Source organism: Pyrus communis, chromosome 2, assembly GCF_041283825.1.
Source record: "Pyrus communis isolate YQ-2024b chromosome 2, ASM4128382v1, whole genome shotgun sequence".
Classification (NCBI taxonomy): Eukaryota; Viridiplantae; Streptophyta; class Magnoliopsida; order Rosales; family Rosaceae; genus Pyrus; species Pyrus communis.
The window spans coordinates 27,254,383-27,268,066 of record NC_142566.1 but is presented as its reverse complement, the minus strand read 5'-3'; the positions used below and the strand labels follow the sequence as shown (position 1 = coordinate 27,268,066).

Genomic DNA, 13,684 nt, shown 5'->3' with positions numbered 1-13,684 from the left:
GCCACATTGATCAAACAAGGAAACTAGTCGAAATCTGAGAAACGAAATTGCAATTTCCGATAGACATTGCCACTGAAATTCAAATCTACTTGATGTTCTTCATCACACTAGCAATTGCAGATATTTCAACCCACATCAAACATAGAATCGAGTTACGAAAAACCCTAAAAACTGAACAATTTTTCGATAGACTTTCACCGCCGGAACTCAAATCTACCTACTCCTATTGATCAGCACATAACATTTCTTTCAGAAACAGAGCATGATTGATTGACTGTAAGAATTGTCTTGCTGAATACCGATACCTTTTTTCTTGTATATCAGAATTACTAATCTTGATCTTCCGGACGAAGTTCGGTCTGTTCCGTAATTTGCAATAAGCCTGCAACGCTCCTCTTCTTCTGCTTCCTCCCTTTCCGTTTCTTTCGTTTCGGCTTCCGAACTGCAGCTTCTTCTTTCACTTCTACTTCTTCTTCTTCTTCTTCTTCTTCTCCTCCTCCTCCTCCATCTTCTTGTTTTTCTTCCACTTCTTTCTCCTTGCCCTTCCCATCGATCTTGCTTCTCCCCGGCTCCACATTCTCGGCGGCACTTTCACTCGGCTCCACTTCTTTCCCCTTGCCCTTCTCATCGATCTTTCTTTTCTCCGGCTCCACATTCTCAGTGGCGCTTTCACTTGGCTCCACTTCTTTCCCTTTGCCCTTCTCATCGATCTTTCTTTTCCCCGGCTCCACATTCGCAGCGGCGCTTTCACTCGGCTGCGTATAGGGTTCTGTCATGGCGGCGGCAGGAAGAAGCGCAGCTTTCTTGTTAGAGGGAGTGAGCAAAGAAGGATCCCCAATCGCCATATCTTTAAGCTCTGCCTGTTGAACTTGAGTGTTATCAATCAACTCAGGATCATAATCTTCATACTTTCCTTCAACGGAATCGGAAACTTGCCCAGAAGGAGGAAGCGCAGCGTTCTCGTTAGAGGGAGCGAGCAAAGAAGGATCCCCAATCGCCATATCTTTAAGCTCTGCCTGTTGAACTTCAGTGTTATCAATCAACTCAGGAACATAATCATCATACTTTCCTTCAACGGAATCGGAAACTTGCCCAGAAGCTGATGCTTTTCCTTTCCCGAAATCCGACATTTTTCCCAGAAAATTTTCTTTCTCAAAACTCGATCGACTGAAATGGTTGATTACACAATGCAAGCAGCATTAATCTCACAGAGACTTCTCTCCGTCGTTCACCACCATCTTCTTCGTATTTTCGGCTTCAAGAACGATGAAGGATTCTGGGTTCCCTCTCTCTCAATTCTTGATCTTTCTTCTCTCTCTAACTGTATTTTCTCTCTCTTAATTTCTTGAAAGATTTGGTGACGGAATGTGTCTCTGTGTTTTCAGTCGACGCACTTCTCTGCAGTGAGATATATAAGGAAGGAGGTGCTGAGCGAAGGGTAAATTGGTAAATATAAAGACGGCTCTTAACTGAAAGTTGGCGGGAGAAGTAACGGATCATAACAAATTCAACTTCTTTCGTTGCAACTGAAAATTAGGACTCCATAGTGAAAAAGAAAAGGTACGGGTGCGGTAAATAAAGTTTAATTGAAAATGCTAGAGATTATGGATGTAGATTTTTTGGGTGAAGTTCTTATAGTTACTTTATGGCGAATTCAAATCGGTCTTAATTTTTCAAAACATTCGAAATAACTGCATGCTATTTTGAAAATTGGACATTTATTTGATCGTTAGTTTTAAGTGATGATGTGAATTAATATTGAAGGCGGTTTTCACTCTCACGTCATCTGTTGAGCTTCCAAATCGACATTTTTAACCAAGAAAATTCAGGATTAACTTTGTAATGAAATGTCGATTTGAGAATTTAGAGCCGCATAAATGATGAGTTAGTGTACATCAACAAATGATATTATCTACACTAAGGGGAAGGGGGTGGGTTAAACCTCACAATGGGCTAACAATAATGTGGTTCAAATTCGCATTTGGCGAGAATCGAACTTAAGGCCTCTTGCTTACAAGTGAAGAGGAATACCACTAGACCGTAATACTAAGTGGCTTGTTTACATCAACAATTAGCACTAGCGACTTTATCACTCAAAGCTTGTGACCTAAGGAATGTCCAATTTTAGAGTACGAGGTAGTTATTTAGAACGTTTTAAATGAGACCATAACCTGAAATCAAACAGAAAGGGTAGGTAGCCCCTAATTTTTTTATACAAAAGGTCTTGATACATGACCAAATAACATTCGATAAGTATATGATTATCCCCGTTATTATTGTTGGTATAAGAAAAAAAAAAATTTCTCTTCCGCATATTATTTTTTTATAAATGAACAGCTGAGATTTAAATAAATGAGATTTCGTCATAAATCATTACTCATGAAAAATAAGTGATTTAGAAATGTGAGTCCAATGTCCAAAGTTTAAGCATGAAATAGACTTGCAAGCAAATACATTACATCGTTGGGCCAAAGGAAAACCCCAAAATCTCCTTCACAGGTTCTCATTCGTTTCCTCTTGCAACGGTGCCCTATGATCGTGGCCGGATCGTGCAACGGCGCCCTATGATTGTGGCCGAACCGATTCAGAGGCATTAGAACGACGACGATCCTATCGTCGATTAGAGCGTTGAATGGAGTTCGACAAGTTATGGAGTTCATTTGTAGACATCAACTTGATCTAAAGCAAACACAAGCGTAGGCGGACAAGAAGATCAAATTGGAATGGATAATTCTCCTCAAACTCAAGGTAAAGGAGAATTATTTCTATTTTGAGGGAATTAAAAGATGATTATACATGAAGAAAACGTCTCTCTTCTCATACTCCTATTTTAAGAGAATTGAAATTGATAAGTTTCTTCGTGATGTAATCCATCTCTTGCCACAATTTCTTCCATTTCTTTTACAAAGGCTCGGACAGACCTTTCTCAAATTAACAGATTGCATATTTGTATATGTTCAAATTTGATTTTGTATATATTTATTCTCTAGGTATGACCGTTATCGACTGGGCGTTTAATGAAATAAAAGCTGACAAAAATTTTACAAATATGCAGATTTTGAGTGTTGTTGTATGTTTCTAGAGCTCATAAGATATAAAAATGGTAATATGGATGCTAAATATGGTAATAGCTGTGGTCATTTCTTGAACTAAATTTTTTATATTAGTAAAACTTACCACTCTGCATGAAGATGCATTATTATGGCACCCCAATTCGTGAATAGGGAAATCAACTTGGCAAACCTAAGGATTCTGTGTGATTAGATGATTTTGTTTTGGTTGTCTTAATTTTTGTTAATTTAGGTTGATTTTTTTTAATAAATTTTCTAACTCTGCCACTGTCAACTATTAACAGAGGAAATATATGATGGGGTATTTGAGTCATTTCATGTTTTGTATACATCAGCTAAGGTAGTTAGATTTGTTAGATTCCTTAGTCATTAAGTTTGATAGATGTTAGAAGCTTTGATAGCTACTATAAATAGAGCTGGATACTAATGTAATTGCTGATGATTTTGTTTTGGATATACATCAGCTTCTTTTGCAAGTTCCTCTCTCTCTCTCTCTCTCTCTCTCTCTCTCTCTCTCTCTCTCTCTCTCTCTCTCTCTCTCTCTCTCTCTTTCTCCGATTTCCATAGCTTCGTACTTTAAGCTTTTCTGTGTTCTTATGGTTGAATCTGCCATAGTTATGATGATATCAGAATTAGGAGACATGCTCGTACTGTCACGTGATTGGGTGAGTCTTCATTGGCCTCGCGTGATTGGTGAGTCCCGATATGGCTTCACTTAGGCCAAAGATGCCACGTGATTGGGTGAGTCCCGACATGACTCCACGTGATTGTCAATGTGTGGAATTTCACGTGTAACCCATAAAATGAGGTCTCACGTGCAGAGGATTGTTGGAATCCCATTATGTCCCACATCGGACAGAGAAAAGAGCAAATACCCATTTATATATAATTACCCCACTCTAACTAACACCGATACCTTTTGTAATAAAACTTCACACTTGAGGATTGTACAGATGGTTAAGTAAGGATAATATCGGTGTTGTTGGAGTGGATTCTCGACCCGTTGACCTGAAAAATTCCACATCGTGGCAACAATAGTGCTTATTCATATAAATTTAATCGTATATAAAACGACTCCTTATAATTGAGTTACAAAGACCACAAACTGCCGATGATCAGCTCCAAATTCCATCGGATACAAAAAAAAGTAACGTGTGAACGTGTTGACTACGCTGGAATATTACATTATGATCTGGTCCCCAGATTTGATGTTTTAGAGTCATCTGATCACTACCAGTCTCTGGCTTATTTGACTCGTTTGAAGTTCTACTGTGCATCCCCCGACCCCATGCATGTGCCATTAGTTTCCACGTACCTAAATTCCATACAAGTCAAGCATCCACACACACGTCCAGCTGACACAGACACCTACTGAACATTTCATGCGGATAGTTTCAAAGTGCTGGGATTCATAATTGCACTGGGGCTACATGATATCATATGCATGATGACGGTGGTGAAAAAATCTGCTGCGGGCGCCGGGCACTGCTAATTGTTTTAAGGGTTACGTGGTTAAGGAACCGGATCCTCTCTCGATCCATCAAAATTAAACTCATTAATTAATGAATTTGAGTTATTGAAATTTAATTTAATGGTTACAATTATTATAACTTTTAAGAGAACTTCCTGTTTATAACTATTGGATCAAATTTTAACAGTCCGAATTTATTGATTAGTGAGTTCAATTTTAAAGGATCTAGAGGAAATCCAGTTCTCATGGTTAAAACCATATGAACCACTCAATAATTATATCGTTGAAGTATTTGATAATATTAATATTGATGTAGATAGATGACGGAGTAAATCAAAGATCGATACGCGCAATTAATTAGCAAAATTCAAGTTTTGCAGATTTGGAATACATGTGGCGCAACTCTTGTGGCAAACTAGTAAAACACGTACATGAAGAATTTCGACAAGAAAAATATGTCTAGAAGGATCGGAGAAAAATATACCCTAATGATCTCAACCAATTTAATTAATTAACCAAAATAATCGAACTATATTAGTTAATAGATGTCAACGTTATGCTAAAATTATTTAATTCACACCACCAAACATAGACAAGTCGACAGGATATGGTAGCTTCCAAAGAGCAGCAGGCAGAAGGAAAGTTCCTGGGTAATAAAAAGTACTACATATATAACGAAGAATAAAACAGAAAATGACATATTTTTGTACACACTGTTTAACAAAATAATCAAATTTCCATTTGTTTAAATCCACAATTTACGGATGACCAAACAAAATTCAAAAGATTTTAGATTCTCCCCATATCAAAAGGGTGGTGCTATCTTCACAAATTTTTTTATTTTTCACACGCTCTTCACAATTTTTAACTGGCAAATCGAATAAGTTGAAGAAGATCAAATGATTTAAAGGGAACTTTAACAAAAAGCTCTCAGTACTGTTCAATTTAAAGAAAAATCATATTTTTACACTAAAAAATCAATCCTGATACTATTTATTTTACTATTTACTTTCAAACAATTTTCATTACTTTTCCTTATAAATTAATAAAAGATGCGTGAAAAGTAAAAAAAGATGTGTGAAAACGCTGCCCTATCAAAATATAAATACGATACAAAAACACATGAAGTTTCTCCGCCTTCAGCTGCACGTTCCACTCCTGCAGAAGAATATGATTGAAAATTCAAACCCACTCTTGATCATTTCTGCATCTTCCATATCATACCCTGCATAGAAAAACAAAAACAAGAACATTAAAAAATAGAAACACAAATCTTACATCCTCCATATGGAGAAAATATACACAGCTTCTGTCCAGCTATATATGGAGTTATATATATTATAGATATATATATATATGTATATGTATGTATAATATCTCTTTCAAAGAGAAATTAGCTAAAACAATCAGAAATAATTTCCTAATAGTTGAGATGATTAAAATTAATATCCGCGACATAGTGATCTTAAAGACTTATGATGACTATAAGATATCAATGACATGCTAAATGAAGATGATCATCTTAGTAATTGAGATTTCAAAAATGATCAGTAAGAAGTTCGTGAGGTGCCGCTGTATCTTATTCTCTCTCCCCTTCAAAAAACAAAAAAGAAAAAGAAAAAGAAAAAGGGAGAGAGATGCCCCGTCCCTTCTTTATGCATATTCACATACATAGGCAGACACAAAGGTGTACAATGTGGTCAAAATCTGCGGTTCTTTAAGTGCATTCACTGTAGGAATTTGGCCAATTTCCTTTTCTTTTTTTTTTCTTTTTTTCTAATAGGGAGATATATTAGAGCATTCAAACCCAGACGAAGGGGATCGAATTCAAGTGCAAGAGGTTGATACACTACCCTAAATAACTTGCCTAATCCACATTTGCATGGGGATGGAGCCATATATAATCAAATACATACAATTAAGCAAAGCAACGAATTCCTTTACCCTTAATTAAATGTTGTCCCAGATAGCAAATTAAGAGGAATAGTTAAGATGTTCTAGCTATCAAAACAAAACAGAATATAAAGAGGAACTGAGGTGAAGAGAAATGGATGGACTAACTGTTGAAACTCAATGTTAATGGATCTAGCCGTCGAATTAGCAACAGATCCAAAGGCTGTTTGGGACAAGACCATGGTAGTGCCGGAAACCGATGCTTTGTTAATACTTCCGGCATAGTCCACAATCTTCACTTGAATCGTCTTGTCCGGAACACACGTCCCCGTTTCTTCTGCACTTATGCATCTCACCAAGTACTGCCTCCCACACGACGCTCCATTGTCCCATATTCCGTCACCGGCCGCTGCGAATAGATTACTCGAGGGAAACTGCGACGAATCGCCTCCAAAACATTCCGTCGCTATATAAAACACATGTATTTACAGTCAAGTGTCAGAACATATGTATTCACAAAGTCGTTTACACGTGTATGTGCTCGAGCGTGTACTTACGTAAATATGGAGGAGGGTACTGGGCAGCAGTGCCGACGTCGGCGTTTGATGTGTCGAAAAGCTGTAGGAGGAAGAGGAGATTGAGCAGGACTGGAAGCCATTGGCGTGGATTGTGAGTTCTGGACATCTTTTGGAGAAACCAAAGTCTGGAATTTGGAGGATAAGCTCTTTAATTTGAGACGTGAATTAGATGGATGGAGAAGAAGAGTTTATTGTACATTATTCAAAGTCAACTTGCTGATCTAACTTTTTTTTTTAAATTATAAATTGAAAAAATTGAGAAACACTCAAAAAGACGAGAGATTTTTCGAGATAGTACATCACATGTCATTATATAAATAATAAAATATGTACGTCAAAAAGTTAATAATGTAAAAAATAATTTTTTTACTACTTACATAAAAATACATAATGTACAATTTGTATTCTCGTCACATTAAAAATTTCTTTAAACAGACGGCTAGGGAACAAATTCTTGAATTATCTATATGTCTTAAAGGTGTTATATACGACATAGCCAACTCACCACGCGTCTTTAGCCGCAAGGTAGGTGTTTTTGAATTTTATTTTACACGTTATATCTTCTCGAATTCATTTTTGTTTACCACCTTAATTTAGCAGACGATATATTAAAACTGCACGTTTACGTCATCAAGTTAATCATTGATATGTACAATTTTCATATTTTTTTAATTGAATCAGTGAGCTGATGTAATGAAGAGATAGCTTGGTACGACCTATGTATAAATATACTGTACCGATACACATTTTTAGGATTTGACTTTTGTAATTAACACCCCATGATCTTATGGACCTGGCTTTATGTGCCCTTCCAATTCCAATACACTTTTATTCTTTTTTATTTGTGAGGTTACGGTTAAGTCACGTAAACATTTTATATCACTATTACTTTTTGTCTTATTATCACTATAAAAAAATTAATATCAAATGTTGACGTAGCTTAATCGTGACAGTACAAAATAAGAGAGAATATAAATGTATGGGAATTGAGAGGGCAGAGAAGCCGAATCCTGATCTTATGAAAAAACTCTACGTCTATTTTTTGCATCAACTTTCTCTTTTACCCCTACTTAAACTAAATTTAGAAGCACAAAAAAAAAGCCACACCCCCTACTATTCCACATGTCGACAGCCAACCACCACAGAATTCTAGGACAAAAAACCAACCTCTCACCATGACACCATATCCTAGCTCTCTCTCTCTCTCTCTCCCTCCCTCTCCAGTCCCCAACAACTTGCACGTACTTCTTCAACCTATTTGGAAATTTGGATGGTTGGTGAAGTTTGGCAATAGAAAATTTGGAGATGGGGTGGGCAAGTTAGGATGTTGGACGATAAATTTAAGCATCAGAGACGGGTAAGATGGTGTTGACCGACTACTTTCGCGAAGGAGGTGATGGGGCTGAAGGGTTATCCAGTTGGATGAGTTGAGGTGATGGGTTCATTGGGTTGTTACCAACGACATGGGAGTTGTTGGCCATGCCCATGTCGATGACAGAGGTATTCAAAGATAGGTGGCCGTTGAGAGGCTTGTTTGATGTTGACTTCTTTATGGGGGTGGGGGTGGGGGTGGGGGTGTCTTCAGAAAAAAGAGGGGCAAAGTTGGAATTTTTGAAGATATTTTTTGAGTGTGGGGTGTTTTTATAAAATGTAGGAATAAAACGACCCATGTATATTTCATTGACATTTCTATTCATATTCCAATAATTGCTCCGGAATCAAAGATCCAATACGATAGTATATAAGATATGACACTTTTCTTGAGTTAGTTGCACACACTTAATGCAAATCCATATTTGATTACTGAAAATTGATACAAACGGTTGAAATTTACAATTTTCAACGATTAAATATGTGTCGAGACTAAATGTATATAGGTATTCGATAAAAAATTGTCTTATATGTTACATATTGTACATGAAATTCTTCTACTCCATCTTATCATAAGCAAGAGTTAGAGATGTCACATCCCGGCCCGGGGGGGACCACTTCCCGGGCCCGATCCACCACCGTAGCACGATATTGTCCGCTCTGGGCTCCGACCACGCCCTCACGGATTTGTTTTTGGGAACTCACACGAGAACTTCCTGATGGGTCACCCATCTTGGGAATGCTCTCGCGCGCTACTCTCTTAACTTTGGAGTTCCAGTGGAACCCGAAGCCAGTGAGCTCCCAAAAGGCCTCGTGCTAGGTAGGGATGAGAATATACATTTAAGGATCACTTCCCTGGACGATGTGGGATGTCACAAGAGAGCTTCAGGATTTTGGAGAGTAATGACCAAAGCATCAACTATAGAGTAGTTTTCTATGAAGTTAGTAGTTGTCTCCATTTAGTTGAAGAATGTATTGTCTTCGACTCACATTATAAAGACTATATATATGAATTTATGGTTTGTTTTTATTTTTATTTTTTTTGGCTTTACTACGGTAGTTTACCTTTTTGGGAGCTAAGAATACTCATAGATCATAGAGGCATTTCAGTCTCTCCTTAACCACCATCGTGTGATTCACACGCACCTAAAATCGAACTCAGAACGTACCATGTGAAATACGGGCTTGAAATTCGTCCTATCCACCGGGTCACTCCATAGTGGTTAAATTTGTGGTTTGTTTGATATATATATATATAATAGGTTTGTTTGATATATATATATATATATATATATATATATATATATATATATATATATATATAAAACCTCAACCAAATTGATTATCAAGACCGTGGAGTCAAAACCTATTATAGCGTATAGAACACCCGATCGAATAGAAATAAAATGAAATTTTAATTTCTCATGTCTAACCTACATCACCAATGACACAAGATAAAGGATCATACACCCCCTCTTGCCATTTTCAAAACATTTGATCATAATAATCGTTCAACCCATGCGAAGATAGACTCATTATTTTTATAAATAAAAAAACACATGCTGAAGGGCTATCTGATTCGATCAACTGCATAAGTCGTAGCACGAAGATAGACTCATTATTTTTATAAAAAAATACACATGCTGAAGGGCTATCTAATTCGATCAACTGCATAAGCCGTAGCGCGCTAAAGCCTGTACTTTTTCTCTATCCATGGGCGAGACTATATCTAGATCTATGGACCTCTCCAGAGTCAAAGCAAGAAAAATTGGAGGGATGACCAGAACTGATGTACCAACTGCAAACCAACCCATGAAATATTGGATTATCTTATCTTTGATACACATGCTACAACTACGAAAAAAGTGGACGGTTGAAGAAAAGAACACCCCAGCTAATTCATTTTTAAACAAATTTGGTAATCTATCCAAAAAAGAAAATAACATACGGAATCGTTATTTCTTGTACTTGCTTTCACAAACACTCTTTGTGAGAAATTATAGAGTGACTCTCTTAAGCGGTGTTTGTCATCGATGAATGAATCAAGTATGTAATTGACATTGTGGAAGTAATAGAGTAAAGAGATCACAAACGGTTATTCATACGGAGAATTCTCGAACACCAAAAACTTGAGAAAAATTCTTTACTTTTTATTTTATTTTTGGACAAAAGGGGCTTCATTAATGAAAGAGAGAATTACAAATTGTGATAGATGGACTTAAGTCCAAACCAAACACAAACCCAACATAAACAAAGCAAAAAAAAAGAAAGTAGGCAGACACGTAAATTGAGAGCAACATCCCAAGTCAAGACAAGGTGGGAGGCCCATGTAAACTTAGGCTCATAGGCAATAGTAAACAACAAATGAAAAGGAATCCTAAAGCAAAAGTAGCAAATGCACGCTTCCACCGTCGCCACAACGTCCTCCGTGAAGGAAAACAACGCCCCAAACCGAAAAGAGCACCCGAACAACAAACTAGCTCTGAGAGTATTGAGCTGAATCAATCCACCAAGAAACACAACATCCACAACCACACCTGTATGAAAAGTCACAAAACATAAAAGGAGGAATGGGAGGGCAAAGGGGGTGTGTAAGACACCACTGTTCCACGTGAATCATTCCATACTTTGCCCAATTTTTTCGGCAAGCCGAATCGGCAGTGGGCTAAGACTGAAGGGTCTTGAGTCAAGATGGAGTCAACATTCTAAGACCTAATTCTTGATTATGTGTTGGAAAAGATGGGGAGGAAATGAGAGGAAGGACAGAAGGGTGCGGTGGGGAGGGGAAAAATGGGTAGGCATTTAGAGGAGAGAAAACTAAGCCAAAAGCTCAGAGATCTGAGACATAGCTCAGAAGGAAACATAGAAAAGGAATAGAGAAGAAGAGAAGGAAAAAAAAAAAAACAGAGGAAAAAAAGGGCTGCCACTAATCGCAAAGCCAAAGGCTAGGTCAGCGACTTTGGGAGGTTTTGGATTTTGGGGTTTTTGGCTTTTTTTATTTTCGATTTGTTATTGAATAAGAGAAGAAAATAAACTTACGTAGAAAACATATGATATTGAAAAGAGTTTTTATCACAAATAGTTTTTGAGATTGACTAAACTCATCATTTTGGTCCTTCACTTTCAAAATCAATAAATGTCGTCCCTAACATTCACTACCACACATCAATTTGATTCTTCCATTTAGATTCCATCAACTATTTCTGTTAGTTTGCATGTGGGACTTACAAATCCAATAAAATGGTGACACGTGGATTACACAAAAGAAGAGTTTTTATTGCAAATGGTCTCTAACATTGATCAAACTCCTCATTTTAGTCCCTAAGTTTCGAAAATCAATAAATTTGGTCCCTGACTTTTATAATCGCACATCAATAAAGTCCTTCCATTAAAATTTCATCAATATTTTTTATTAGTGTGCTGATGTGGTCCCACTAGTCCAATCATATGGCACTAAGTGGATTAACAATAAGAAACTAATTTTTTTAGAGTGAATCAACTGACGAGTATTCGGCGCTGACATTTTCTCTCGCATCCCACAATCTCGATTGGAAAATAAGATTCAATCTAAATTCGATAAAATCGAATCCAAATTCAATAGGATTATAACCAACTAGAGAAAATGAGAAGTGAGTAGGGGTGGGCATAAAAACCGCCAAACCGCAAAACCGCATCGAACTGTAAGAAAAAAAACCGAAAAAAACCGTGTTGACCAGAAAAGTCAACTTTGAGTGAAAAACCGAACCGAACCGTTCAAACCGGTTCCGGTTCTGGTTTCGAATGACCAAGAACCGGCTGAACCGAACCGAACTGTTTTATTAATAATAAATAAATAAATTATATATACACACACATGTCATGGTATAATAGGTTGAAAAATTGTGTACATGAGCTGCTGCTTCTTGCTTGCTCTCTGAAGTCTGAAAACTTGCAATTTGTCTCATCATTTTTTTGTTTGTTGACTGATTGACCAGTGCATATGTATTTTAGTTGTCTTTTTTTGTTGACTTGGTGCCACTACCAAAGACATTTGCATTAAAAAAGATGTGTTGTATGCAACTTTATGTAATCAGTTTTAGAAGATGTATTTGAATGCATAATGATTTAGTGTTCAAATAATTTATTATTAGGAACCGTAAACCGGCAAGAACCGAATCGGAACCGATGTAGACCGAACCGTAATGTTCTAGTCATAAATTTAAGTGGAACCGAACCGAATCGAACCGTTAATATATTTCGGTTCCGGTTCCAATTTAGGGGTGGAACCGCACCGAACCGCACCGTGCCCACCCCTAGAAGTGAGTTCACAGAGGACAAGATCTTTAGTGGTGTCATAGTGTGTTCCTTGTCTTTTTTAGCATACCTAGATGAAGACGATGATGTCTTTTTTTTTTCCTTTTTTTTTTTGTTTTTAATTTCTTCTAGTACTTTTAGTTTTAAATCTTAAAAAAATATATATTTTTTTATAATTAATTCATGTGGCGGCATATGATTGGACCAGTGCAACCATATTATCACACTAACAAAAAAATATTTACGAAATTTTAATGGAATGACTAAATTAATGTGCAGTAGTGAAAATCAGGGACCAAATTTATTGATTTTTGAAACTCATGGACCAAAATGAGGAGCTTGATCAATGTCAAGGATCATTTGTGATAAAAACTATTATTTTGTGTAATTCATGTGTCGTAATTTTATTGGATTTGTGGGTTCCACATGCAAACTAACAGATATAGTTGACGGAATCTAAACGGAAAGACCAAATTGATATGCGGTGGTGAAAGTCAGGAACGACATTGATTGATTTTGAAATCGAGAGATCAAAATGATGAGTTTGATCAATCTCAGAGACCATTGATGATAAAAAGCCTATTGAAAAAGGCCAAAATAAACTCTTGCACAACCTTTTGTCTTATTAAATGTACATGCTATTGCAGACACAATGTAGGGTTGGGATGATTTTAGTCATCAAATAAAGGTCTGGTGGTCAAAGACGCCGGTTGCCCGAGAAACTAAGGTCTCTGATTTCGTAACTGCATCATGCTTCAAATGCACGTGGGCGAATACGCTTTGTGAACATGCTCCAAAGAAGCAACGGATAACTTTTTGTGAGCATGCTCCAAACAACCGTGCATGCCTCATCCTCTGGAACGTATGTTACATAGTTGCTTCCGTTTATGGCACACACATCAAAACTCAACCTTCCTCCGAGGCAGATATGATCTGTACAGGTGCTGATATTGGCACAATCGCTTCAGGAATTTGTAACCTTCTGGGCACCACTCAATTGGTAACTC

The 13,684-nt window shown here is 37.1% G+C and overlaps 1 protein-coding gene across 1 annotated transcript; it reads right to left on the bottom strand.

Moving 5' to 3' along the window:
- Window positions 1-5,457: 5,457 nt before the first annotated feature.
- On the bottom strand, window positions 5,458-7,211 carry LOC137746917 (EG45-like domain containing protein). The gene is made up of 3 exons (XM_068486927.2): window positions 6,993-7,211; window positions 6,604-6,901; window positions 5,458-5,767 (listed from the first exon to the last, which is right to left on the bottom strand). Exons 1-3 carry the CDS (start codon window positions 7,117-7,119, stop codon window positions 5,761-5,763), a joined length of 432 nt encoding a protein of 143 aa, XP_068343028.2. The 5' UTR covers window positions 7,120-7,211; the 3' UTR covers window positions 5,458-5,760.
- Window positions 7,212-13,684: the final 6,473 nt, after the last annotated feature.

Bases quoted from the DNA above. Each gene is read 5' to 3' on its own strand.
- LOC137746917 (XM_068486927.2), bottom strand. From the start codon at position 7,119: ATGTCCAGAACTCACAATCCACGCCAATGGCTTCCAGTCCTGCTCAAT. The intron at 6,902-6,992 runs GTAAGTACACGC...TGTTTTATATAG, and splicing joins GTACCCTCCTCCATATTTAC to CGACGGAATGTTTTGGAGGC.